At 33.9% G+C, this 25,071-nt stretch overlaps 1 protein-coding gene across 15 annotated transcripts in view; it reads left to right on the forward strand.

Annotated features, from left to right (window-relative positions):
* ROBO2 (roundabout guidance receptor 2) overlaps positions 1–25,071 on the forward strand; it is a 1,648,891-nt gene that overhangs the window by 1,553,589 nt on the left and 70,231 nt on the right. For all 15 annotated transcript variants that reach the window (XM_060297904.1, XM_060297910.1, XM_060297901.1 and 12 more), the window contains 7 exons: positions 715–796; positions 1,231–1,393; positions 2,996–3,162; positions 6,263–6,384; positions 13,444–13,675; positions 16,770–16,894; positions 19,208–19,379. In XM_060297904.1, coding sequence (XP_060153887.1) covers positions 715–796; positions 1,231–1,393; positions 2,996–3,162; positions 6,263–6,384; positions 13,444–13,675; positions 16,770–16,894; positions 19,208–19,379 — 1,063 coding nt within the window. The remainder of the gene's footprint in view (positions 1–714; positions 797–1,230; positions 1,394–2,995; positions 3,163–6,262; positions 6,385–13,443; positions 13,676–16,769; positions 16,895–19,207; positions 19,380–25,071) is intronic.

A 25,071-nucleotide genomic window follows, 5' to 3' on the forward strand; every position in this document is an offset into this window, starting at 1 on the left:
AGTGTTATGGATTAGATGATTTCTGTGACCATTTCAGCTCTCTATTGCAATGATTCCATGGGTATCGTTTGCTTGTTTTTAATGACACAACTTTATTTCATTCACTGTTACACTGCTACAATTTTAATAAAAGTGAGCACTGCACTCTTTAAAAGGAAAGGTTTAGTTTTCCTTTTTTAAAAAACAAAATTTCTTCTTCACTTTTCTCCATGTCTTTAAAAAAAAGAAGATCTGCCCCCATATTATCTCAGTGCTTATTTACTCCTGGGTATATTTTATTCTGTGAAATACAGTTTACTGATGACAAAGAGGACAGCTTTGCATTACTGATCTCTGAATGTTTATAGGATGCTGAAAACTTCTGTCCTGAGTTATCCATATCTAACTCTGACACAGTGAAGTACCAACATAAGCTAGAATTAAAAGATAAGGGGATTGCTGTGGAGGCAAATAGAAAGACAACTAAAGTTTACAGACAAATAGCATTTAGTTGTAGAAATATAATAAGAATCTTTGAATCACCATTATGAATAAAATACATGATAGGAGCTTATTTTAATATTTTACATGTGCATATGATTGACTCTAATGTATAATTTGGACAGCCAAGTGATATATCACATTTTCACAGTCAAATATTGCCTTGTTGAGATTGAGTAATTATTCTACAAATCAATTAAAACAATTTTATTCTCTCCCTTCTATGCACACTAGATTTCTGATACTGGCACTTATACTTGTGTGGCTACAAGTTCAAGTGGGGAGACTTCCTGGAGTGCTGTGCTGGATGTGACAGGTGGGTTCTTTGTGAACTATTTTAACAGAAGAAATCTTGAGCCAGTTTCAGTGATTAGCTCATTATCAACTAACAATTTAAAGAGAGATCAATATTTTAAATTTATTGAATGTAAGAACTAAGCTTTACGCCACTTTTTCGTTTCTATACCTCTTGGTACGTAGCATTGCATATATGAAATGTGATACATTTGTCCTTAATAATCTTGTTATTTTATTTTCTCTGTCTAAAGAACAAGCAATTCTAGTGATCATGTGTGAAAGTAAATATTTACTAATATGTAGGAAAAATCAAATATTCACTTATATACTTTTGATTCATGAAGATGAATTGCTCACTGTCTATTCAAATTCTTTAATAGACTGTTTTCCTTTTAAGCATCTTTGTCAGCTTATGTAATCAGAAATGAAGCTTTTTCTATTTGTCCCCTCTAGAGTCTGGAGCAACAATCAGTAAAAATTATGATTTTAATGACCTGCCTGGACCACCATCCAAACCACAGGTCACTGATGTTACTAAGAACAGTGTCACCTTGTCCTGGCAACCAGGTACCCCTGGAACCCTACCAGCAAGTGCATATATCATTGAGGCTTTCAGGTATGAGACAGTTCCTTTTTTCTCCATTGGGTTTTCGCTTTAGCTCCTATATCCTAAAATCTCAAGTGAGCTATCCTGCTGTTTTATTCTAAGGACATGCTTAATCAGTGCATTTTAAGAATTTATCTTTTATATCTGACTTTATTCAAGAATAGACTTTAGTTTTATTTTTCATTCATACCTTAATTATAAGATTAAATATGCATTATCCATGCCTACGTCTGTAGGGATCTGGTTATGACATAATCACTTAGCTCTTGACCATTGTAGGGATTTATCAGATGTGAATTTTGGCTTTAGAACTAAGCAGAAAATAATTTAATTAGGCACAGACACTTTTTAAGTTATGCAACTGTTACTGAGGCATGGAAGCTTGGAATTTTACTTCCTAATAATTAGAGCAGAATTTAAAATAATTCCAGTGTTTTATGCTATATATTTGAATACGTGTATTGGCTATGCCTAAGAGAATATTAAAAGCTACAATTAAGAGATTGAGTACATGCACTTCTGATTGCTGAAAGGAAAAGATATGTCCAATTGTTATTTGAAATAATTGCCGTCAATTCAAGGATATAGACTATAATTTAGCAAATACTAGTATAAAATTGTTTTATGAGAATTTGAAAAAATAGTTGTACTAATGGGAAAATGTGGCTTCATATTTAGTTTCAATGTGCTTCTGTTTGCCACTATAAATATAGTGATAGCCTCTCTCCTTTTTAAGCATTAGGACAAATCATCACTTTCATTTTAGGCTTCCCTAATCTATTAAAGTTAAGGATCAACATATAGTTTTCAAATTTCAAAACAGTGTTTTTCTATAAGTTTCATGCTTTGTTGTAAAAAGACTTCTGAAAAATAAACAGACAGCCCTGAAAATCACATTTCCTCCTCATTCTAAACCAAAGCAGCATTTGACCTTAGACAAAGTGCTATAAAAGGGCATCCCATCTGCAGATGACTGTTAAAGGGTCCACACATACAGATTCAGAGATATTTCACCATTCCGAAGTGGTAAATCACAATACTGTGTAATGTACAATTTTATTAAAAATGTGACCAAGGGAAAATATTCATTACATGCTTCCTTTCTTCTTTTACAGATATGTAGTTTTAGAAGGCTCTATTATAATATTGCATGTGGAATTGATGCAAAAGAAAACACACCTTGTAACAGGAAAATGTATTGGCATAATTTACTCTGTAGTCCATTTATTCTTTCTACAGGTTAATTCTTTTCAAGGTATATATATATACATTTACGAGGACCATATTTATTGTATAAACTTGATGTTGTGATCTTGGCCTCTGTTCCTTTTACAGGTATTCATTTAGTGGCTGCTGTGCTTTAGCAAAGGGCTATCACATCTCCTGGGCTGAGTTTAATTTTGTTGTGCATGGCACTTCCGTTAGGTGGGCTCGGCTTTGTTGTTGAATAAACTGAAATCATCCAAATGTTTCATTTATTGGGCTGAACACTTCAAGCGTTGTGTGTGTGCGTGTTTAATTTTCAGCCATTAACCTTTGTCATTGATACCCAACTCCATTTCCAAGACCCTTATGACTGCTGTTTAAATGAAATTTCTGTTCATGTTTCAGCCAATCAGTGAGCAATAGCTGGCAGACAGTGGCAAACCACGTAAAGACCACCCTCTATACAGTGAGAGGACTGCGGCCCAATACAATCTATTTATTCATGGTGAGAGCCATCAACCCTCAAGGTCTCAGTGACCCAAGTGCTATGTCAGATCCTGTGCGCACACAAGGTAATTTCAATAGCTGCAAACGTGACTGTTTCTAGAAGGAGGCATTAAACAGATCTTTAAGGGCAAAGGGGTTGCAGGACCAAAGATAAATGTGTCTGCATTGCTTATTATAATGTTTCGCTAGACCTGATCCAGTGAAAAAGAAAACTTGTTGTTCACCTTGGTGAGTGTGTCCTCTTTCTGGAGTTGTCAGGGTCTATTTGGTAAAAAAGAAACAAAATAATTTGGTACAATTACATAGTAAGTTAAATTGGGGCTTAACTGTAGGGCTTTACTATATTTCAAAAGAAGGAAAAATGTTCCTCCTTCTTTGAAATTAATTGTACAATAGCAAAAAGTGATCTTTAATGGATAAAATGCCCTGTTAGGGATATCAAAATTACTTCCTCTAGTTCAGGAATTGTGTTTTGATAGTGCAGTGGGTCTCAAGGTGTGGTTCCCACAGAAGCAGCATCTGCATCACCTGGGGCCACATTAGAAATGCAGATTCTCAGACCCTGACTCAGAAGCTCTGGGGATGGCGCCTGGCAGCCTGTTAAAGTGCCCTCCAGGAATGTTAATGCTTAAGTTTGACAAGCATCATTACAGTGTATTTTATTAAACCACATGTTTAAAGGAACAATTTGTTTCAGGAAGCAGTAAACCAAGCTTTCTTCCCGAGGTATGCAATGCTTTTGACTAATAAAAAACGAAACAAAACAAAAACACCCACCCAGAATATTATAAGATCAAAATGGAAGATTTCTCATCTCATCTTTCATAGCCTGACTTCAAACTGAGAAGTTGCTGCAGTCTAGGGGTTAATATGGGATGTTGAATTACAATTTTCCTTCTTACTAGTAGGTGAAGGGAATTAATAAAATAGAAACGGTGGCTTTATTCTTTGTTACGGCTTACTTCCCACAGGGTTCTTGAGAAAGGGTTAATTATGTCTTATTTGTAAAAGGCTTTGAACAAGATATTTATAATTCAAAGTAGTATTTTTATGCTATGAAAAGCACCATACAGCCATAAAATATTATTATAATTACAATGTAGTTCGGTGATAGTAACTAGCATGCTATTATAACAGAGAAGGGCACCTTAAAGGAATCAAGTCAAATAAAGTCACCACGTGATTTTGCAACGTTGCTGACATGATGACAGTCAAGGGAGGAGGGGATGCCACTTTGCTGTTGTTCTCTAAGCAGTAATGTGATTAATTTCCCATAATGATAAAGGGACTGTAGGTAAAGAACCTGTCTCAAGAGAAGGAAAAAGTACAAGAAGGAATTTGACGACCTGAAACTGTTTCTATTTTACCTTGCCAGGATCCGGTTGCTTTTAGTGTGTCTGAATTTAATGAGTACATTAAATTATTGAACTTGAAAATGAAGAGGTGTATGGTTTTAAGTCAAGAAGTTGTAGTACCCAGATCTTTTTTTTTTTTTTTTCTTTTTTGCGATACGCGGGCCTCTCACTGTTGTGGCCTCTCTCCCGTTGCGGAGCACAGGCTCCGGACGCACAGGCTCAGTGGCCATGGCTCACGGGCCCAGCCGCTCCGCGGCTTGTGGGATCTTCCCAGACCGGGGCACGAACCCGTGTCCCCTGCATCGGCAGGCGGACTCTCAACCACTGCGCCACCAGGGAAGCCCAGGATCATTTTTGACACCACACTTTCAGCAGCTTTGCATTCTGCAAAGCACCTCTTTGCAAAGAACACTTGGCTGTGTGAGCTCTTATTTTTCAAAGATATTAAATACTGTAGCATTTAGCAATTTCTTATTTCAGCAAGGCAGCAAGTACTTGTACCATCAAAGCACAGTAGATCATAGATATATCAGCAAAGATTAATAGTATTCACATGATATTAATAATACACACACACACACACACACACACACATATATATATACATATATATATATATATATATGATTTCTAAATCAAGTAAAACTCACTGTGTTGTCTATGTTAAGGATGAAAAAAAGTGGAACTGAAAAAAAATTACCAAAATGTAGTCCCCAATTATTTATGTTCCATCTTAAGTTAGTGCACCCAATTTAAGTTATGGCTGAGATATGCACTTAAAAATATTTTTGCAAGAGTGTCGCATTGTGGCCTGAGAAAAAACAAGATTAAGAAAATAAATCCTTTTAAATTGGACTTTGTTCCTTAAATAAGGTGATTGAAGAAAAAAATGCAACATAACATTGCAGTGCACCAGTTAAAGAAGCTGATTTGAGTATGTGTGAAATTCAGTGTTTGATATCAATTTGATGGATTTGGACATCTATAATTTATCTTTTTTCTTAATGGACACATAGGATGTAAACCATTGTATGGGAAGTAGAGTAGTATTTAGGCAAATGGTGACTAAGGGGTCAGAACAGTTTATGACTGAGAGTATATCATTTTAAACATTGTAATTCTTTCTCCCTCCTAGCCCCCCCATCACTTCGAAAAAATAGCAGCATGATTTTTTGTCAGATATTGGAGTACTGTTCAGAATTTATTACATAGAACATTTTATCAGCATTTTAAATTGGTCAAAATTATTTTTGTGAATTTGGGAGGGTTCTTCCCCTTCTTTCCCTCATTTTGTTTACATTTAGTAACATAATTCACTCGCAGTCCCCCTAATTACTTTCTCTTCCACACTCACAGACTGAAATAGCTCAAGGAATAGGAACACACAACCTACTAACTGGGGAATGGGATTGAACAAATTCCTCAACAGCAGTTTTCAGACCTGGCCCCATTAACTACTTGGAAAAGTCCTTCAACATGGCAACATCTGTGTAAAACTGATGTTTCTAAAGAAGTCTTTCAGCACATACTTCATCCTTTAATAAGAAAATAATAGATCTTTCACAGCAGTGTACTGAGTGGGGATAAGGGGTTGCATACACTTTTATTAATATTATTTTAGTGAAGGTATCAGTTCTCAAATTATGTTCTAAAATGGTGGTACATATATAAATATGCTTTAACATTGTTTGTCCCAAAGAGTTCTTAATTTTTCCCCTGGAATTATTTCTAATGGCATAATATTGGCTTATATAATGTATATTAGAATCCACTATTAATTTTAAAAAATTGGGAATGGTTATCCCTGTAGATATCAGCCCACCAGCACAGGGAGTGGACCACAGACAAGTCCAGAAAGAACTCGGCGACGTCCTTGTCCATCTTCATACTCCGGTTGTATTGACTCCCACCACTGTTCAAGTCACATGGACGGTAAGTTTTTAAAGACTATCCTAATGGTAGTCTCTTTTACTCCTTTAAGAAAACAAACCAAAACAGAAAAAAGCAAACAAACAAACCAAAAAAAAAAAAGTAGCAAAAACACTCACCATTTAAAGTCAAGGTGTAATCAAAGGCAAAGAAGAAAAAAAACTCAATAGATAAAAGTGTGACTAGAGTAAAAATAGATCGCAATATAAACAATACGATCTGTCTCCTGAATTTTTAAATGGCCTTACTGAGATATAATTAACATACCAGAGTTAAAGTGTACAACTCAGTATTGTTTGGTATCTTTGCAGAGTTGTGCAGTCATCAGCAGAATCTGATTTTAGTATATTTCATCATCCCAAAGTGAAACCCTCCGCCCATTAGCAGTCACTCCTCCGTTCCCCTGACTTTAGCCCTTTGCAACCACTAATCTGTTCTCTGTCTATATAAATTTGCCTATTTCTTCCATGTGAATGAAGTTATACAATATACGATCTTTTGTATCGGGCTTCTTTCACTCAGCATGATGTCATTGAGATTCATCCATGTTGTAGCATGTATTATTAGTACTTTGTTCCTTTTTATTATAGAGTAGAATTCCATTGTATAGATGTATCACATACATCTGTTTATCCATTTATCAGCTGATTCATCTTTGAGTTGTTTCCACTTTTGACCATTATGAATGATGGTGCCGTGAACACTTGTGTACACATCGACGTATATTTTCATTTTTCTTGTGTATACTTAGGAATTGTTGAATTAAACTCTCTGCTTAACGTTTGGATGAACTGCCAAAATGTTTTCCAAAGTGGTTACACAATTTTATGCTCCCACAAGCAATATTTGAAGGTTCTAGTTTCTTCCACATCCTTGCCAGTTTCTCTTGCATCTTATCCTGTCCTTTTGATTATAGCTGTTCTAGTAGGTATGGGTGGTATATCACTGTGATTTTAATTTACATTTTTTTAATGACTAGTGTTTTGAATCTTTTATGTGCTTATTGAGCATTTGTATATCTCCTTTAGAGAAATGTCTGTTCAAATTCTTTGCCCATTTTTAAATTGAGTTGTTTGTCTTCTTATTATAGTTCTATAATGTTCTTTACATATTGGATACAAATCCTTTATCAGATATATGATTTGTAAATATTTTCTCCCAATCTGTGGGATTTTTTTTACTTTCTTAATGATGTCATTTGAAGCACAAAATATTTTATTTGAAGTTCTCTTCTAAATATAAATCAATCATCTTCACATTCTTTTAGCTGAATCTCATCCAGCAGTACCAAGAAAAGTATTTAATTTTAATAATTTGACATATGTAGTAAAAAAAAAATTAATGGGTTTTAAGAAGTAGATTGATATTTTAATATATGCTAAGAAAGTCCAATTCCAAATTCCATGCTTTATTAAATGTCAACCTGCCCACTGTTATTTCAAAATACAAATGTTTTCATCGCATGATAGTCACTGAAATGAAAACAAGAAATAGCATAAAAATAGCCATATTACTCATATTAGAGGATATTAACCCTTGTATATGTATTTGTGTCTATGTGTGTCTGTTTTGTGAAGAGCCAGATAATGTTCTTCCCTGTGCCTAATACAGTTTTTGCCAACTTCTCATTTATGCCTGAGATCTCTTGCCGCTAAAAATCCATGGGGATGATAAAAGGGCAGTTTTTTAAAACCCCCCGTATTTGTGCTAGATCTTGTATGTTGTGTAAGTAATGGTCATTTGAGTCATGGATATCTAGAAAATTTTCACTTTAATTATAATATTAGAATTATATCCATCATAATTAATTAGAAAGAATTATATTAATTAGAAAGTATTTATAATTATGACTATTAGTTTTGTTATTGTTTTTGTGGTAGTAGAAGAATGACTGTAAGTTAAAAAAAAAAATGGATTTTTCCCCCTTAGAATCCAAGTTTCTTTAGGGAACTATTTCACCCATTTCCATCAATTCCCTTAACAAAAGTAGTTGAAAAAGGAAAACCAGTTATTTTTCGTCAGCTCTTAACTAATTATGTTTGAAATATGAAACGCAATGAAGAGAATTATTCCAGCGTCCTCTTATTAATAAAACCATTGAGCAAACATAGTTCAACAAGCATTTTTTGAGGACCAGTTTTGTACTAGATGTGGGGAAACACTGTATAAAGAGACACAAATCTGCTTGAGAAAAACATGGGAATTCTTAATGACGGTACACAGGGATAAGGGCCATAACTGTATGTACACATTTTATAAACACAGGTTTCAATCAAAGAGGAAGTGATTAACTCTATCCTCAGGCATCAGAAACAACATTATCACTTATCTACATCTATACGGGGAAATATAGAGGCATTATTTATTTGAACAGAGGAAACTAAATTAACATTTAAGGCTGTTTTCTCCAGTTCTATAGACTTGTAAAAGGAAACCAATGCAGACAGGTTGAACAGTGTTCCCAGTATCCTACAACTATTTACAGGTAAAGATAGGATTAGAATTTCCTTACTTTAAACCTACTTTTTGTGTTTTTCACTTTAAAGATAAACTATAGACAAATATTTAGTTGAAAGAAATACCTTTTAACTGTGGAATTTCAACATATGATCCTGGATGGGGCACTTTACTTCTTAAACCACACTAGTCAAACGTTTAGTGAGTACCAAACTGGGTAATGCTTTAACAAAAAATAAAACTAAATTTATGTTTTAAGAGTAATTATGATTATTTAAGATTACATTGTTTCCAATTTTATTTTTGATTTAATTTCACATAGACTTATTCTGTTTTCTGCATATAATGGCTTCTATTCTTCTGCTCCCGTGAAGGGAGTATAATGACCTCATCATTTTTCCAATGGCACAGAAAGAATATCATCTGACATGGCTCTTCCATCTTTCTGTAGCTTTGGCTAGATACCAAACAAATAAAGCCAAGGAAAGGGTTATATTTTTAACAACAGATTTTTCCTCATTCTCAATTGAAAAAGTCTTTTCTGCTTTGTTGAGTTTTGAAGGGGTTTCTTTTTTAAGCTGCTTCTAAATGTGGAAATTATTTGGGTAAGAATCAAAGTCATTATGTTTATGAAGTTAATCACTGTAAAAGTCACTGAATTTAAAAGAATAAATCAAATTAGATAAGAATTTCAGATCAGTAGTCTGGGAGTTCTTCCAGGAGAGGGACCTTGTCATATTCATCTCTATATCCCAAGAAACTTGTCATTTCTAGTTTGCATATCTCTATCCCTCATGAACTTGTGTTCTGAGAGTCCAAAGTTCGTGTTTTCATTTCTGTTTTTTCAGAACAAAGCATTCATTATGAAATACTTTTTCAGTAACTATCTGTTGAATGATCAAATCAGTTGTTTTCATACATTTTAACTTTTTACTTTAAACAAGAAACCATTCAATTATATCACAAATTCCCCACGAATTTGTAGTTACACATGAGATAAGTATATATTTCAGAGGTAAATTTTAGTGAAATAAATTTAGGCTGGAAGTCAGATCAGTTGCCAAAGAAATTGTAACCAAATATTTCATTTTCATGTCATATTTTCAACTTGCTAAATGTGTATGTTCTTTGAGTTATAACACTGTTAGTATTTGAGTTATAGACATGTTGATGTTTGAGGGAAGAAATATATTCACCAGCCCATGTATTTCGATTAGGGGTCAGCTGATATGGTTTATCAATAGTTGGCAGGATTCTATTACCAAACACATAGGATGTTTGAACTGGAAAGGCCATCTGCCTGCCCCACAAGTCTAATCTTGAAGCAACAATACTTAACAAAGGCTACTTTCTAAAAGTGACTGCTGTTATAATAAGGGTAGGTAAAAATGATGAAAATGGCTGTTTTACAAAGAAAGTAGCAATAAATCCCTTATTTTAAAATCATTATTCTAGTTTTTTTGTGTGTGAGTGTTTTGTTTTTATTCAAGGACAAAAAGGATTATAGGCTCCTTGCCCCTTAAACATCACAGCTACTGGAGTTGAAAGAGTGTTTTGGCGAACTTGAATTTCAGAACTCAATTAAACCCAGATCAGTTACTTAGAAGGCTAAGCCCACCAAAGGAAATTCAATTTGAATTTTCAGTATAGATGGAATTTTTAAAATTGAAATGATAGATATTGAGCATCTCGCTTTAAACCTTTTAATGAAAGTGCTGATTTGAGGGCCACATATGGGCCCCCATTTTTAGTATATCCCGTACGTAACAATGCTTTATCATTGTACAGCTCTAAAACTTGCAGAGTGCTTTAAACTGTATTAGTCATTTAATTGTTTCTGTGCCCTTGTAATATGCATATTATTTGAGCAAACTAAGTAAACTGAGGCTCAGAAAGTTTAAAAGGCTAAGCTGTCACTTAATAGAGACCTTGTGACCTGAAGACTGAAACCCTCTTCACTTCACATGTTCCTTAAGACAATTCATTTGTATTCAGATACCAGAAAATACCAATTTTTTAAATTCTATAAGCCCATGCATGGATTTGTGGCTGGACTCTGATTATAATCAACTCTAAAAGAAAATCCTCCGTCTTATAACTAGAATGTTAATAAAACTAGTGACAAGCATAAGGTTTAACTCAAAAGTGACCACTTGTCAAAAGGTGCTCCAAAAGTCAGTGCTGTAGAGCACGTATCCACTAAAAATCCCACCTATTTTTTAATAGGTAATATGCAGCATTTTCATTTTTGCTTTCACCTGCAACAACAAATTTCCTTCTGAAAAGAATGTATAGCAACCGCGCAAAATCAAGTTAAACTATTTAGCTATTAAGTAGGCCATTAGAATACACTGGTTGAAGGCAGTGTACACTGAAGTGAGCAAAGCAATGTTGTGTAGTAAACATTAGCTTCATAAAGTCCTAAAACACTTAATTAATGAAAACCAAACATGGATAAAACCAATTTACCCTGATTTACAGACTCCCTTCATCTGGAAACAGCTGCTTAATGTCCTTCTTAAAAACACAGCTTGCTTCTTTCAGTATTAACAAGCTATTATTGTGAGTTATGTCTTTCTTTCAGTATATAAATTCACTTAAAGTGAATGCAGAGAAGTTTATAAACTGCAAGCTTAATGTTGTTTTAACATATGCTGCAGGGATTTTTTTGAACATTGACAGTTTTGATGAAAGGCATCTCTCCTGGCTCTCATAAATTTACCTTTTTGCTTTTTACTTGCCTTGTTTTATAATGTCAGAACAACTTCTGCTTTTCAAAAAATATGTATTTTGGTATGAACACAAACTGGTAGCATGCATTAGGATTCAAAGATCATGAGCTTTGGTATCAGAACCGAGCTTACTTTTCCTTGACATAACCTCATACAAGTGTAGCACTAATTCCACAAATCTTTGAGGGTTAGAAAACTGTCAGGTGGGTGAAGGAATTCTTACTTGTTGAGACTCATCTGTGAAACTGGAATTAGCTATACTTAGAAACACACATGCTCATGCTTACCAACTTTATGGATTTTTCTAGCTTGGACATTCTAAATACCAAAAAAAATGTCCCTTTGTTTCACTGTATTTTGATTGAGGTTCTGTATTTTTTAATTTTCTGTCTTCACTTAAAAAAGTATTTTAAAATGCTGCAACTAATGAAGAAATGCCAGAAGTTAATACATGAAAGAATACCTTTTGTTTATTATGTGTTAACAGTTGGATCAAGACATTTTTAAAAAGCTGAAGTAACCGTTTCCATCATCACCTTCTTTATATCCTCTCTCTCCTCAACCTTCCTAAAATGAGGTTATTCCATCTCTTCTCCATTGAATTTTACACTTTATTTGACAGTGAAATATGTCAAGTTAAAGGCTTCTTAAAATATGGCTACTAAACTATAGCATATGGAATATTAATTGAAGAAGGTGCTGTGATAGTTATATTTGTCAAGCATTTCTAAAAAATGGCAAGACATTAAAAAAGTTTAAAAAGCTAAAAGTCCCTTTATCCCTGAAATGAAACAATGGTAACTCCAATAAAGACTCTTCAATAAATGTAAAACAAGAACTTGTTTTTTGATATTTTTTGATATTTTGATATTGGTTTTCAGGTTCCAAATCTCAGATTTTTATTAAAAACAGCTGCTTATCCTCTGTACCTCAAATGAATGAAAGGATCAAGAAAGTTGTCAGGTTGTGCCAATAGTGGGATATTGGAGGAGCCAGAAGTTGATAACTTAATAAATGTCTTTCATTTAATATTTGTTAATGGGTATAAGCTTTTCATATGCATTTAAAACAGACGCTCTGGCGCCACAACTCTCGAGTCTCTTTCATATGCTTCCTTCAGCTACAGGAATTTTACACATTCTGTTCCTACTCTTCTTCCCCTAAATAAGTCTTACTTTCCATGCAGACCTCAGCACTTGTTCTTCTTCCAGGAAACTGTCTCCCCTTCCTGACCACTCAGCTTCCTCTCCACTCTAGGCTTTCTTAGCTCCTAGTACAACTCACTCATAATATCTGCGTATGCTTATTTGTTATGAATGTAACCTGCCCATTGTTTGAGTGATCATTAAATAATGCCCACCTTCTACCTGAATTCTATGCACCATGAGGCCTGGGACTGACTCTACTTTCATTCTCCAGTTTTACCCTCAGAGTTAACAGAATAACTGGCACCTCTTAGTAGGAACTCAGAAAATGTTTGAGTGAGTGAAGACATTAGTGAATGAACAAGGGATGAGAATGGAGATTCCGGACAAATAGCACACTACATATAAAACCACAAAAATGAGAATTGTTGACTACAAAAAAAGAACAAACAGACGAGCAACAAAGCTAGAAACATTGGCATGTCTAGGCCTTGACAGGCTTTTGTGCTAATCCAAAGAATTTGAATTAATTGAGTATCTTAGCTGCTATGAAGTATTTTTAACAGGAGAGAATGTTGTTCCACTCTTCATTTTGGAAATAACAACTCAGGAGCAACGTGAACTCAGAACTGGAAAAGGATATTAGAAGCAGGGAGATGAATTAGAAAGCCATGGCATCACTCAGACACTTCCATTTGGTTTCAAAAGTCTTTTGCTTTGTTTTTCAGGTTGATCGCCAACCCCAGTTTATTCAAGGCTACCGAGTGATGTACCGTCAGACTTCAGGCCTGCAGGCTACATCAACGTGGCAGAATTTAGATGCTAAAGTCCCGACTGAGCGAAGTGCTGTCTTAGTCAATCTGAAAAAGGGGGTGACTTATGAAATTAAAGTTCGACCATATTTTAATGAGTTCCAAGGAATGGACAGTGAGTCTAAAACAGTTCGTACTACTGAAGAAGGTCAGTATTCAGATTTCTAACATAAACCAAACTTAAACCATAATGAAATCAATTTCTGTTGAAGTTCTAGTTTATCATCTTCCTTAGAAGGGTAGCAAAAGACATTCTAAAAGTCAATCCAGGAAGTATCATTTTCTCCTTTTATTCTGAGAATTTCATAGAATCTAACAACTCAAAAAGATGACATTCAAGTAGTTTGAATTTTCCTTAAGGAAACATTCGCTTCAAATCTTGTTTTTCAGTGCACTGGAATTTGATTATAATGTTTTCCTATTTTTTTTTTTTTACACATGGATTTAAGACATTTGGCTTCATTAAAGGACAGGCTAATGGAAACCCAAGTACACAGGCTGTTCTTTGTCTCTCTTTGTTTGGGTAGAGTAAAGCATGACATTTCCTTTCATAAGCCTGCTTCCCTATGGGCTCTGCCAGTCTGATTCATAATTTCTAATCCGGAAGGCCCCTTGCATGTTTGCAGCAGCATTCTTCTTAGTGATGTTCCCTCTCCCTCTTCCCTTTGTAACTTTTCTTACCTGTAGATACTTTTAAAGTCAGTCTGTGATGGACATGAAATTAATGTTGGTCTCAACCAGACCATTTTCTAGCATCTCCTTCCCTAAACTAGAGGTTTATAATGAATGCTATCATCAACGTACAAAAAATCCGGGCTTCCCTGGTGGCGCAGTGGTTGAGAGTCCGCCTGCCGATGCAGGGGACGCGGGTTCGTGCCCCAGTCCGGGAAGATCCCACATGCCACGGAGCAGCTGGGCCCATGAGCCATGGCCACTGAGCCTGTGCGTCTGGAGCCTGTGCTCCACAATGGGAGAGGCCACAACAGTGAGAGGCCCGCGTACAGCAAAAAAAAAAAAAAGAACAAAAAATCAGATACCAACTATAATAAATTCCCCCCTTTTCTGCTTTTGTACTAATTTTATGTACAAAACCATATTTTATATAAATCAATATAAGAGCAACCTTAAGAAAATGTGTGTAGGTTGTTCATGGTAACATAGATGTACATGTTTGACCAAAGAACTTTTAAATTATACATATCTTATAGTAAGCAACACAGAGAAATTTTATCTTCATATTGGTTTACAGTGTGCTATACTGACATGAGCTGAAGTGCATATTTTTAAAGGCATCATTAGTCTACCTTTAAGATTTGTAAAGAAAATAAATTAATAATAGGATCTTCATCCCCCATTAAATTTTACTTTATGTGGATAATGTGTAGAACTAATGAGTGGGGTGGGTCAATTTAATACAGAATGCTACATTTGAAGCATATTTCCAAAAATCAATTTCACTGCAGTTAGACTTTTCCTCTAGACTAGACATTTGTCACCATTCGGTATACGTTCATCTCCGCTTTCTGTGGCCTTCTGAAGGGAACAAACTGGAACTCAGCTGGACTTGTCTGGTAGCAATGAGTGGGTTCTTTCACATCTGTGTAATAATTGACAGGTCAGGAAATAGGCACGGTGTTCTCGCCAAGCCAGCGGTAAGGCAGATGAGAAGCCAGCTCTCCAAAATGTTACTTTTCAATGAAGTCTACTTAATAACTACAAAACTGGTAGGCAAATGGTTGGATTGATGTCATTGTGCCACATTTTGGAGCAACCTTATCACACAGAGGAGTGATAAAGAGCAGTATGGTGGTAACGTGTCTGTGTGTGTCTTACACTCAATGCAAAGATGACTACACCTTAGTGAAATATGCTGTGACAGATTTATCAAACGTGGGAAACTTTATTGATAGGCTTTTTTTTTTTGGAGGGGGGGCTGCGTTGGGTCTTTGTTGCTGCACGCAAGCTTTTCTCTGGTTGTGGCGAACAGGGTCTACTCTTCGTTGCAGCGTGCGGGCTTCTCATTGCAGTGGCTTCTCTTTGTTTTGGAGCACGGGCTCCAGGCACGTGGGCTTCAGCAGTTGTGGCACTTGGCCTCAGTAATTGTGGCTTGAGGGCTCCAGAGCGCAGGCTCAGCAGTTGTGGCGCACGGGCTTAGTTGCTCCGTGGCATGTGGGATCCTCCTGGACCAGGGCTCGAACCCGGCTGCCCTGCCTTGGCAGGTGGACTCTTAACCACTGCGCCACCAGGGAAGCCCCCATTGATAGTCTTTTAAAATATGTTTTATGTTTCAAGTGTACACGTTTTCAAAGAACTAAGTTGTGTAGTTGTGAAAGCATTGATCTTATATGTAAAAATTCTTTTGTACCACAAGATTATCTGAATTTTGCTTTAACTGTTAGTACTTTGATTTGTTTTTTCCATAAAGGAAGAGAACTGTAGGAAATTAAAATCTGTCCATTTCACATTTGATCCAACATGAACTGTTTTCATTTATATCATCAGAGTTCCTTGTTCATCAATATAAAATAAGTTTTAAATCTTAAATTATGGGTCAATTTATAACAGTCAATTATTTTTCTCAATACGAAAACAGAAGTGTCTTTTTTCTGCATTGGTGAAATTTATAGCTGTGTTTCTGTTTTTATGTATTAAACGCAAATCAGAACAAAACAAAAAGATTGTCAGTAATGCTACCACTCAGAGATAATAACATAAAATTTTGGAATGCATCCTCTCAGAACATTTTTGATAGCAGTGTTTTTTTTTTGTTGTTGTTTTTTGTTTTTTGTTTGTTTGTTTTTTAAAAAGCGAGCCTATTAGAGTCAAAAGAACCAAAGTTCTAGAATCAATCAGGCATACCTGGGTTCAAATTCTCCCTCATTATTTGACTTAGCTAAGTCTTCAGTTTCCTTATCTGTAAAACTGAGATAAGAGTTGTTTTTATTTCCTGAGGTTAGTATGAGAATTAAATCTTACTCTTACCTCAGTTCTGGGCACATAGGAAACATTCATTTGAATGTTAGCTGTTAAATTTATTGTTGAGGACATATTACCATAGCTGTTGTATTTGCTTTAATCTATCCATTATATATAAAGGATTTTTTTTTAAACTGTCACTGTTAATTCAGAACTACTGGAAACGAGACCTTCTTGCATTTTGTCTTTATATTCATATTCTGTAAGCAGTCTTAATGTACACCAAGACTTACAGTTTGTGTTCATTCTAATCACTTCCTCTGCAGCCCCAAGTGCCCCACCACAGTCTGTCACTGTGCTGACTGTTGGAAGCCACAATAGCACAAGTATTAGTGTTTCCTGGGATCCTCCTCCCCCTGACCATCAGAATGGAATTATCCAAGAATACAAGGTAAGGCCCGGATGAAGAAGGAAAGTTCACAGGTAAAAGTGCCCAGAGAAGTCTCAGGGTCACATGGAGGGGGAACATTTCGAGTGGCCCTCTTACTGAGTTTGAGTGTAAAGTAATATTTTATATCTTTGTGTGACAGGTAAAGAAGCAAATGCATAGGATGCATAGAACCTAATTCCAAGGTCACAGATAACACAAACTCAGTTGGACACGCAAACCATAAGAATGCAGCGTTGTTGTTGTTTTTTTTGTTTGTTTTAATAATGTGATTGCAGAACCTCAGGGATTTAGAGAGACAGGGTAGAGGGTAGATAGTGAAGCCCTATCCTAGGGAGTGCCTTTATCTTTGTTATTAGATTTCTGTGTAATGGGACTTAGAACAGCTGTTTTTAAACTGTATTCTCATAAAAAAGATGCTTCAGGAGTTTAAAGAGTTGAGATGGAGATAAGAGGGTGGGCAGTACCGCCTCCCACTGTAAATTCTGCTTTTACCAAGTTATTGGTAAAAGGTTCTGTAAAATATTTCATTTGAAAAAAGGGAGCCATTGAAAAAACAAATTGTGAAAAACTCTTATTTTTCAATTGATGAGTTTGTTGCTATTTGGAAACAGTATATATTCGTTGTTTCTTCACCATCATTTGAGCAACATCACTTAAGAATCACAAGTTGTCTAACTTTGAGAAATAAGGTTCTAATTAATTGTGATGTGATTAGACCACATGGGAGAGTAAAACACCTCATTAAATCTTGTAAAAATTTAAAAACTATGCTTTTTTGCTATTAATAAATTTTTATAGAAATCTGATAATAACATACTAAGTAGATCTATTAGAAAAGAAAACTAGACACCCCACCTCACCCAGGAAATTCATAGTTGGTATGTGAAATTAAGCTGAATAATTTTACTCAAAACATTGTTACTTCTAGGAAAAAATGTGAAAGTTAAAGTAGAATTTTCCTAAGTTAATGGTTAAGTTACTGAAGCAAATGGACTAAATTTGCATAAGAATTTATTTTAAAATTATTCCCATCACATTATAAAGAAATGTGAATAAGAAAATAAGAGTAAGTGCTTTTACAGTAGCATAATTATATAAAATCAGAAATTTTATAAGTGTTAGGACACATGGTTTTAAAAGCAAAACATTATCTACCCTGGAGTGTGTGTGTTTTTTAATGAGTTTAGGATTTTACTTTTATACCATCTAGGACTAAATATCTTCAACTTCTATTTATTTAAATATTGATTTTTTTCCACAACATGATAATTTTTCATAAGTTGTAAATTTTCTCACTCATATGAGATTGTCCTATTTTGGTAAAAATGTGTATATTTTGGTAAGGGCTAAATAACCCTTCACTAGTAACTTAGGTTTCATAGACTAAATAAAAGACATTTGCAATTCAAAGGCACTCTTTTAAAGAAAAAGTTTCAGGAACTTACCTCTTTCAGAAACAAGCAATGTACGTGTCCCCATGTAGATTATAAATACTGTATAATAGAAATACAAATAAGTACACACAGTAGAATTTTTTATAACACATTTTACAGTAACAGATTTCCATATCCCAAAAGAATGTATGACTTAAAATTTGATTCTTATTGGAGGTACAAGCCTAGCATCCCTCACATCAGTGTTTAAAGACTTCCCACCACTCTGTTCTCATGCATGTGTATGTATGTATAGATATGTTTTGATCAATATTAAGATTTATTACTGTCAGTGTAAATATTGGCTTTAATTTTATCTCAGTCAATACCTATAACTTTAGTCAATTAATCTTGTTAACCACTTCTGTGTAAGTTAATATTTTCTTAAATGAAATATAAATTACTTCGATGTGCACCTATATACTTTGGATACTACAACTCATAATCACCATATTTTTAATAATTCTTTGCATAATAAATCTTGATAAATAAATTAAGCAGAGGAATTTGTGTGTTTTAATCCATACCTAAACGCCATTTGTAATCAAGGACCACTTTCCAGACCTTGCAGAGGTGCTGAGGGAATCATTGTACTATGAGCATTCAGTGTTGATTGTAAAATATAAAGGAATGCTGCATAGTTTTAGCTTCTTTTGTTGTTCTTTAATACACACACACACATACACAGACACACACACCTATATATATATACATACATATGTATATATATAAACAGCAGAAATTAGGCTTGAGAAAATGTCATTTACAAATACTTCTATAAGACTAGAAAATAGATTGGTCTCTACTAAAAGATTGAATCAATTATAATGAACTAATTACCAGAAAAAAATAATTTGATATTACCTTTACATTTCTATAGATCTGGTGTCTGGGGAATGAAACACGATTCCACATCAACAAAACTGTGGATGCAGCCATTCGATCTGTAATAATCGGTGGATTATTCCCAGGGATTCAATACCGGGTAGAGGTTGCAGCTAGTACCAGTGCAGGAGTTGGAGTAAAAAGTGAGCCACAGCCAATAATAATTGGTGAGTACCAATCCATATGATATGTGTTTTAGAATCAGTCAACTGGTAACAAGGTAGATTATTTTTTTGAATCTACATCCCAACAGTGGAAATACAGTAAATAATGAGTAATAAATGCACACATCATATAGGCAAATAAACTGACTAGAGCTTCTAACAAAATGTTTAGCAATTGCTTATGCTCTTAGGATTTCCACAAACTTCTTAAAATCATAATCATTAAGAGTTTACATGCTGAAAGTTGGTTTGAAAATTATTTTTAATCTATAGTTTCATTTGTAATTTTGATGCCTTTGAAATACAATAGGAAATGAGGCAGTTACTGAAGAAGGCGCATTATGTTTCAAATCTGTATACCTCCTCTTAGCCAGAAAAATGTCAAAAATTAACCAGAAACAGGCCAAAAGAAACTAGTAATCCAAATAAACTATCCCAAAGATGAAATCCCTATTCAATCTACTATCATCATTACAGAAAATTGCTTCCTATCACCATGGATTATGTTTGACTTTTCTTGAAATATATATAAATGGAATCATACAGAATATAATATTTTGTGTCTGGCTTCTTTCACTAAACATAATGTTTTTGAGATTCTCCCATACATATATTATGCAATTCATATGTTTTATTTCTGAGCAGTATTCAATCATGTGAATGTATCGTATTTTGTTTCTCTGCTTTTCTCTTGAGAGAATGTGTAAGAAGATTTTTTGAGGACATATGTTTTTATTTCTTTTGGAGAATTACCTAGAAGTGGAATTTCTGGGTAACAGCACTGATGTAGTTTGACTTTATAAGGAACTCTAAATATTTTTTTCAAATTGTATAATTTTATACTCTCACTGGGACAGAATATGACTTCCAGTTTTTCTGCATCCTCACTGACATTTAATGTTGCCATCTGTCATTTTAGCCATTTCAGTGAGTGTAAGAGTCCCTCATTGTCATTTCAACTTCAATTTTCTTTGATGACTAATGATGTTGAGCAACTTCACATGTGCTTATTGGCCATTCACATATTTTCTTTTGTAAAATTTCCAAGCCTTTGCCTTTTCTAAAATGGTGTCATTTGTCTCTTGTTACTAAGAGGAGTTATTTGTACATTTTCAATATAAATTATCTGTCATAGGTTGTATCACAAATATTTTCTCCCAATTTATGGCTTTTTAGTCCTTTTCTTGATAGTCTTTTGATGAGCAAAAGTTTTCAATTTACATAATCTATAATTTATCAAATTTTTCTTTCATGTTTAGTACTTTCTAAGAAACTATGTCCTAATCTAGATAGCAAAGATATTTTCTTCCAGAAGCTTTATAGTTTTAGCTTTTATGCATAGCTTTTATAATTCATCTTAAAGTAATTGCATGTGATTTGAGGGTTGAGGCTTATTTATTTCCATATGTAAAATCAAAATGCATAGGTATCTTTCACTGAAAAAACTTTCCTTTCTCCAGTTAACTATATATGTGTGGATCCATTCCTGGATTCCCTGTATGATTCCATTTGTTTATATGTCCATCCATATGCCAAACCGCAGTGTCTTGATTACTAATAGCTCATAGAAAGTCCTGAAATCAGGTAATGTGAATACTGCATCATTTTCTTCTCCAAAATTTTTTTGACTGTTCCAGACCTTTTGCTTTTCCATATACTTTTCAAATCAGCATGTCAGTTTCTACAAAATTATGTTGGAAGAAAAATTTGGAAAATTTTTTTCTACAAAATTATGTTGGAAAAATTATGTTTAAAAATACAGTGGATCTATATATCAAATTGGAAAGATTAAACATTTTCATAGTCAGTCTTTCTCTATGGGAATTTGATGTACTCTCCATTATTTGTCTTTATTTTTCTCAACAATATTTTGTAGTTTTCAGCATATGGCCTTAACATATATTTTGTTAAACTTTTTCCTATTTAATGTTTTTTACACTATTACAAGTGAATTTATAAAATTCCCTTTTTCAACTACTTTATGTTATATATAAATTTATCTTTATGTATTTCCCTTTTATCTTATGGCCTTACTAACTTCACTCACTTATTTTAATAGTTGCAAAATACTTTTTCTGAGTGTATTCAGATAATCATCTATTTTCTTTCTCCTTATTTGTGTTAATATGATAAATTCTATGGTTTCAAAGGTAATTAAACCTGGCATTCTTGGGATAAATCCCACTTGGTCAGGATATATTATGCTTTTTACAGATACTAGTGGATCTGATTTGCTAACATTTAGTAAAGAATTTTGCATCTATGTTCATGAGGGATATTGATAGGTAGTGTTCTTTTAATGTGTTCGTCAGGTTTTGGAATCAGGGAGGCTAGCTTTAATGGGTTGGGAAGTATTCCTTCCTCTTTTACATTCTGTAAGAGTCTTGGTAGGCCTGGTCCTATTTCTTCCTTAAATCTTCTAGAATTCAATGATGATATCTGTGCCTAGAGTTTTCTTTGTGAATTATTTTTATTGTTATGAATTTACATTTATTCAGATATTTTTTTCTTCTCTGTTGGTTGTGGTAAATGGATTTTTGGTGTTTGCCCACCAATGAATTTGTCTAATCCATCTAAATTGTTGAATTTATTATCACATGTTTATTTGCAGTGTCTCCTTATTTGTAATCCCTTTAATTGTAATGTTTGCAGGATGAGTAGTAATGCCATCTCTTTTATTCATAAGTACTGTGGATTGATGCTCTCTCTCTCTTCTCCTTTTTCGTTGCCCCCTACCCTCTCTCTCTCTTCCCTCTCTCCAACTTTAATCTCGATAAGGATTTATCAATTTTATTAATCCTTTCAGTGTACAAATTTTGGCTTTGTTAGTTTTATTTGTTTTCTAATTAAGCGATTTCTGATATTTATTTCTTCTGCTTACTTTTATGTTGCTTCTTAAGATAGAAACTTATATCAATGATTTGGACCTCTCTTCTTTTCTAATACAAATATTTAAAGTTATAAATTTCCCTCTAAGCACTTCTTCAGCTGAATCTTACAAATTTGATGTGTTATGTTTCCATTTATCATAAAGTTGAAAACACTTTTCACTTTCCCTCAAAATTTTTGGGTTTTGCAGAAGTTATTTGGAAATGTGCTATTAAATTTCCAAATGTTTTGGTATTTTCCATATAGCTTTTTGTTGCTGATTTCTAATTTAATTCCACTGAGGTCAGAGAGTGTATTTTACATGAATTTAGCTTTTTAAATATGGAGACTTAGTTTATGGCCCAGAATTTCGTTTTAGCGAGCGTGCCTTGTGCATTTAAAAACTATGTTCATTTTTATTTTTCTATATTGAAATGGAACGTTCAATAAATGTCAGGTCAAATCAGTTGGTAGTATTGTTAAAGTCCTGACTTATTTTCTGTTAATGCATTCTTTTAATTAATAAGAAAAGAGCCTGACAATTTATTATAATTATAGATTTGTATATTTCTCCTTTTTATGTTTTTGTTTCATGTATTTTGCTACTCTGTTTTAACTGAGTATATTTTAAGATTGTTATAGCTTCTAAATGAACTTATGCTTTTTTATTATGAAATGCCTCACGTTATTTCCTCATAAGATTCTTTGTCTTGGAACTTATTCTGTCTGATGTTAGTACACCCGTGTAAGTGTTTGCGTTTTGTGATTTTTTTTTCCATCCTTTTATTTTAACTCCTATGTCTTTGTATTTAATGCACATTTGTATTATTTAAATTGCATATTGTGAGGCCTTATTTTTTATCCAATATGACAATCTTTGCCTTTTAATTGGAGTGTTTATTATCTTTAATGTGATCATTGATGTTTTGGAGCTTAGAATTACCCTTTTGCTATTTTTTTTTTTAATCGGACTTTGTTCCTATTTTCCTAATTTACTGATTTCTTTTGGATGAATAAAATGACTTCCTGTATAATATTTTATGTTCACTATTGAATCGTTAAGTATACTTATTTTTGTAATGATTACTCTAGGATTAGCCTATGCTATATGGATCTTAGAAAATATAATTCCATTTTCCTCCCTTTCAAGCGTTTTGCTATTGTTCTACATTTTACTCCTGCACATGTAATAAAAACCAACACACAAACTAAAGTATTATTATTGATTTTGCTCTAAACAATCAACTATCTTTCAAATCAATTAAAACTAAGAAAAAATATTTTATATTACCCACCTTTATCTGATATTCTGTTCCTTAAATTCAGTCCCTGAGTCTGCCTGAGTTTTACTGTCTCTTTAACTCAGGAATGCTATTCAGCCATTTTTGGACTCCCCTTCGTTTCATCACATTTTAGAAATTGTCTCCAGATAGAAAGATATGAATATCGTACGATTCCCCTTGTTTATTTCCTTTTTTCTCATAGTTCTGTCCTTTTGTTTCACATATTTTGCCTAGGTTTTCCTTGTTTATGGTGGGATGGCATGTCTCATTCCTGTTATTCTTTCATGGGCAGAAGTGGAAGTATCCAGTGAATTATTCAGCTTATATAATACAAATTCCATTTGTTCTCTTTTACATTTTTCATTTCCCTCTGAAATTCCCCATGTGTTCATTCATTAGGACTCTATTATTTTAAATTAATGAACATATTGTAATAGTTGCTTGAAAGTCCTTTCCTCCTAATTTCAACATCCATGTCATCTCATGGTCTATTTCTATTGATTACTATTCCTCTTGATCTTGGGTTATCTTTTCCTCATTTTTGCTATTGTGGTTGTTATTATTGTTTTGCTTGTTTTTGCATGCCTAGTAATTTTTTACTATATACTGGACATTGCAGAAAACATGCTATACAATTTTGTGATCTTCTGAAGAATGTTGTTTTTCTTTTCCTGAGAGGCAGTTATGTTACTGGCTGATCATCTCGATCTTGTGGTGGCTTGGTTTTTACATATTGTTAGTATGGACTATTTATGCTTTGACAATATTCTTCAGGCAAAACCTCAGTTTAATTTTTACTTCTAAGGCATAGTGCTTCTGGACTTTCGGTGAAAAGCCTAATATATTTATCTGGTCTGCCTAACTTGATGGAATTTAAACTTCAAACACAATCTTCTCTGCAGTGAGAGAGTCTGCTCAGTCTTTGCAGCCTTTTACCTTTTGAGTTTCACCAAATCCTTGAAATCGTCCTTCTGCCTGCACAATTCAGGGTTCACACTAGTACTGAGGGAGAATTTATACACAGATTTGAGAACATCACTCTCCTGTCTCTCCCTCTTTCACATGGTTTCTCCCTTAATTTTCTGTCACACTGGCAGCTGCGAAGGCTATCTTCTGACACCTCCTAGAAGTAAAAGACTGAGATTTTCAGCTTGAGTTCTAGCTCCCTAGTGCTGCATGGATTGAGCCCTCTAAGGGGGTAGAAAGCCTCATAAATGCAGATTCTTTTTCTTGAGTGGTTTTATTCTTTCAAAAGGCAAATCCCTTCAGTTTACTCTGATTTTATTTGTTTGTCAGTGTCTTTATCTTTTTAAACGTTCTTCCTAGAGTTTATATATTTTAAAAATACTTGTCCAGAGTTTCATACAAGCCAATGTGCCATTTGCATTCTTTTCTGTTTATTTTCTAAAATATGCACATAGAACATACTACCAAATTTTGGGAAGCTGTTTCTTTTTACAATGTATTTATTATATAATGAAGAGATTTAATACTCAGTTGTCATGTTAAAATTTTTTAGATTCTCCAAGTATTCTTCCTTTTAT

Source organism: Globicephala melas, chromosome 4 (genome assembly GCF_963455315.2).
Source record: "Globicephala melas chromosome 4, mGloMel1.2, whole genome shotgun sequence".
Taxonomy (NCBI): domain Eukaryota; kingdom Metazoa; phylum Chordata; class Mammalia; order Artiodactyla; family Delphinidae; genus Globicephala; species Globicephala melas.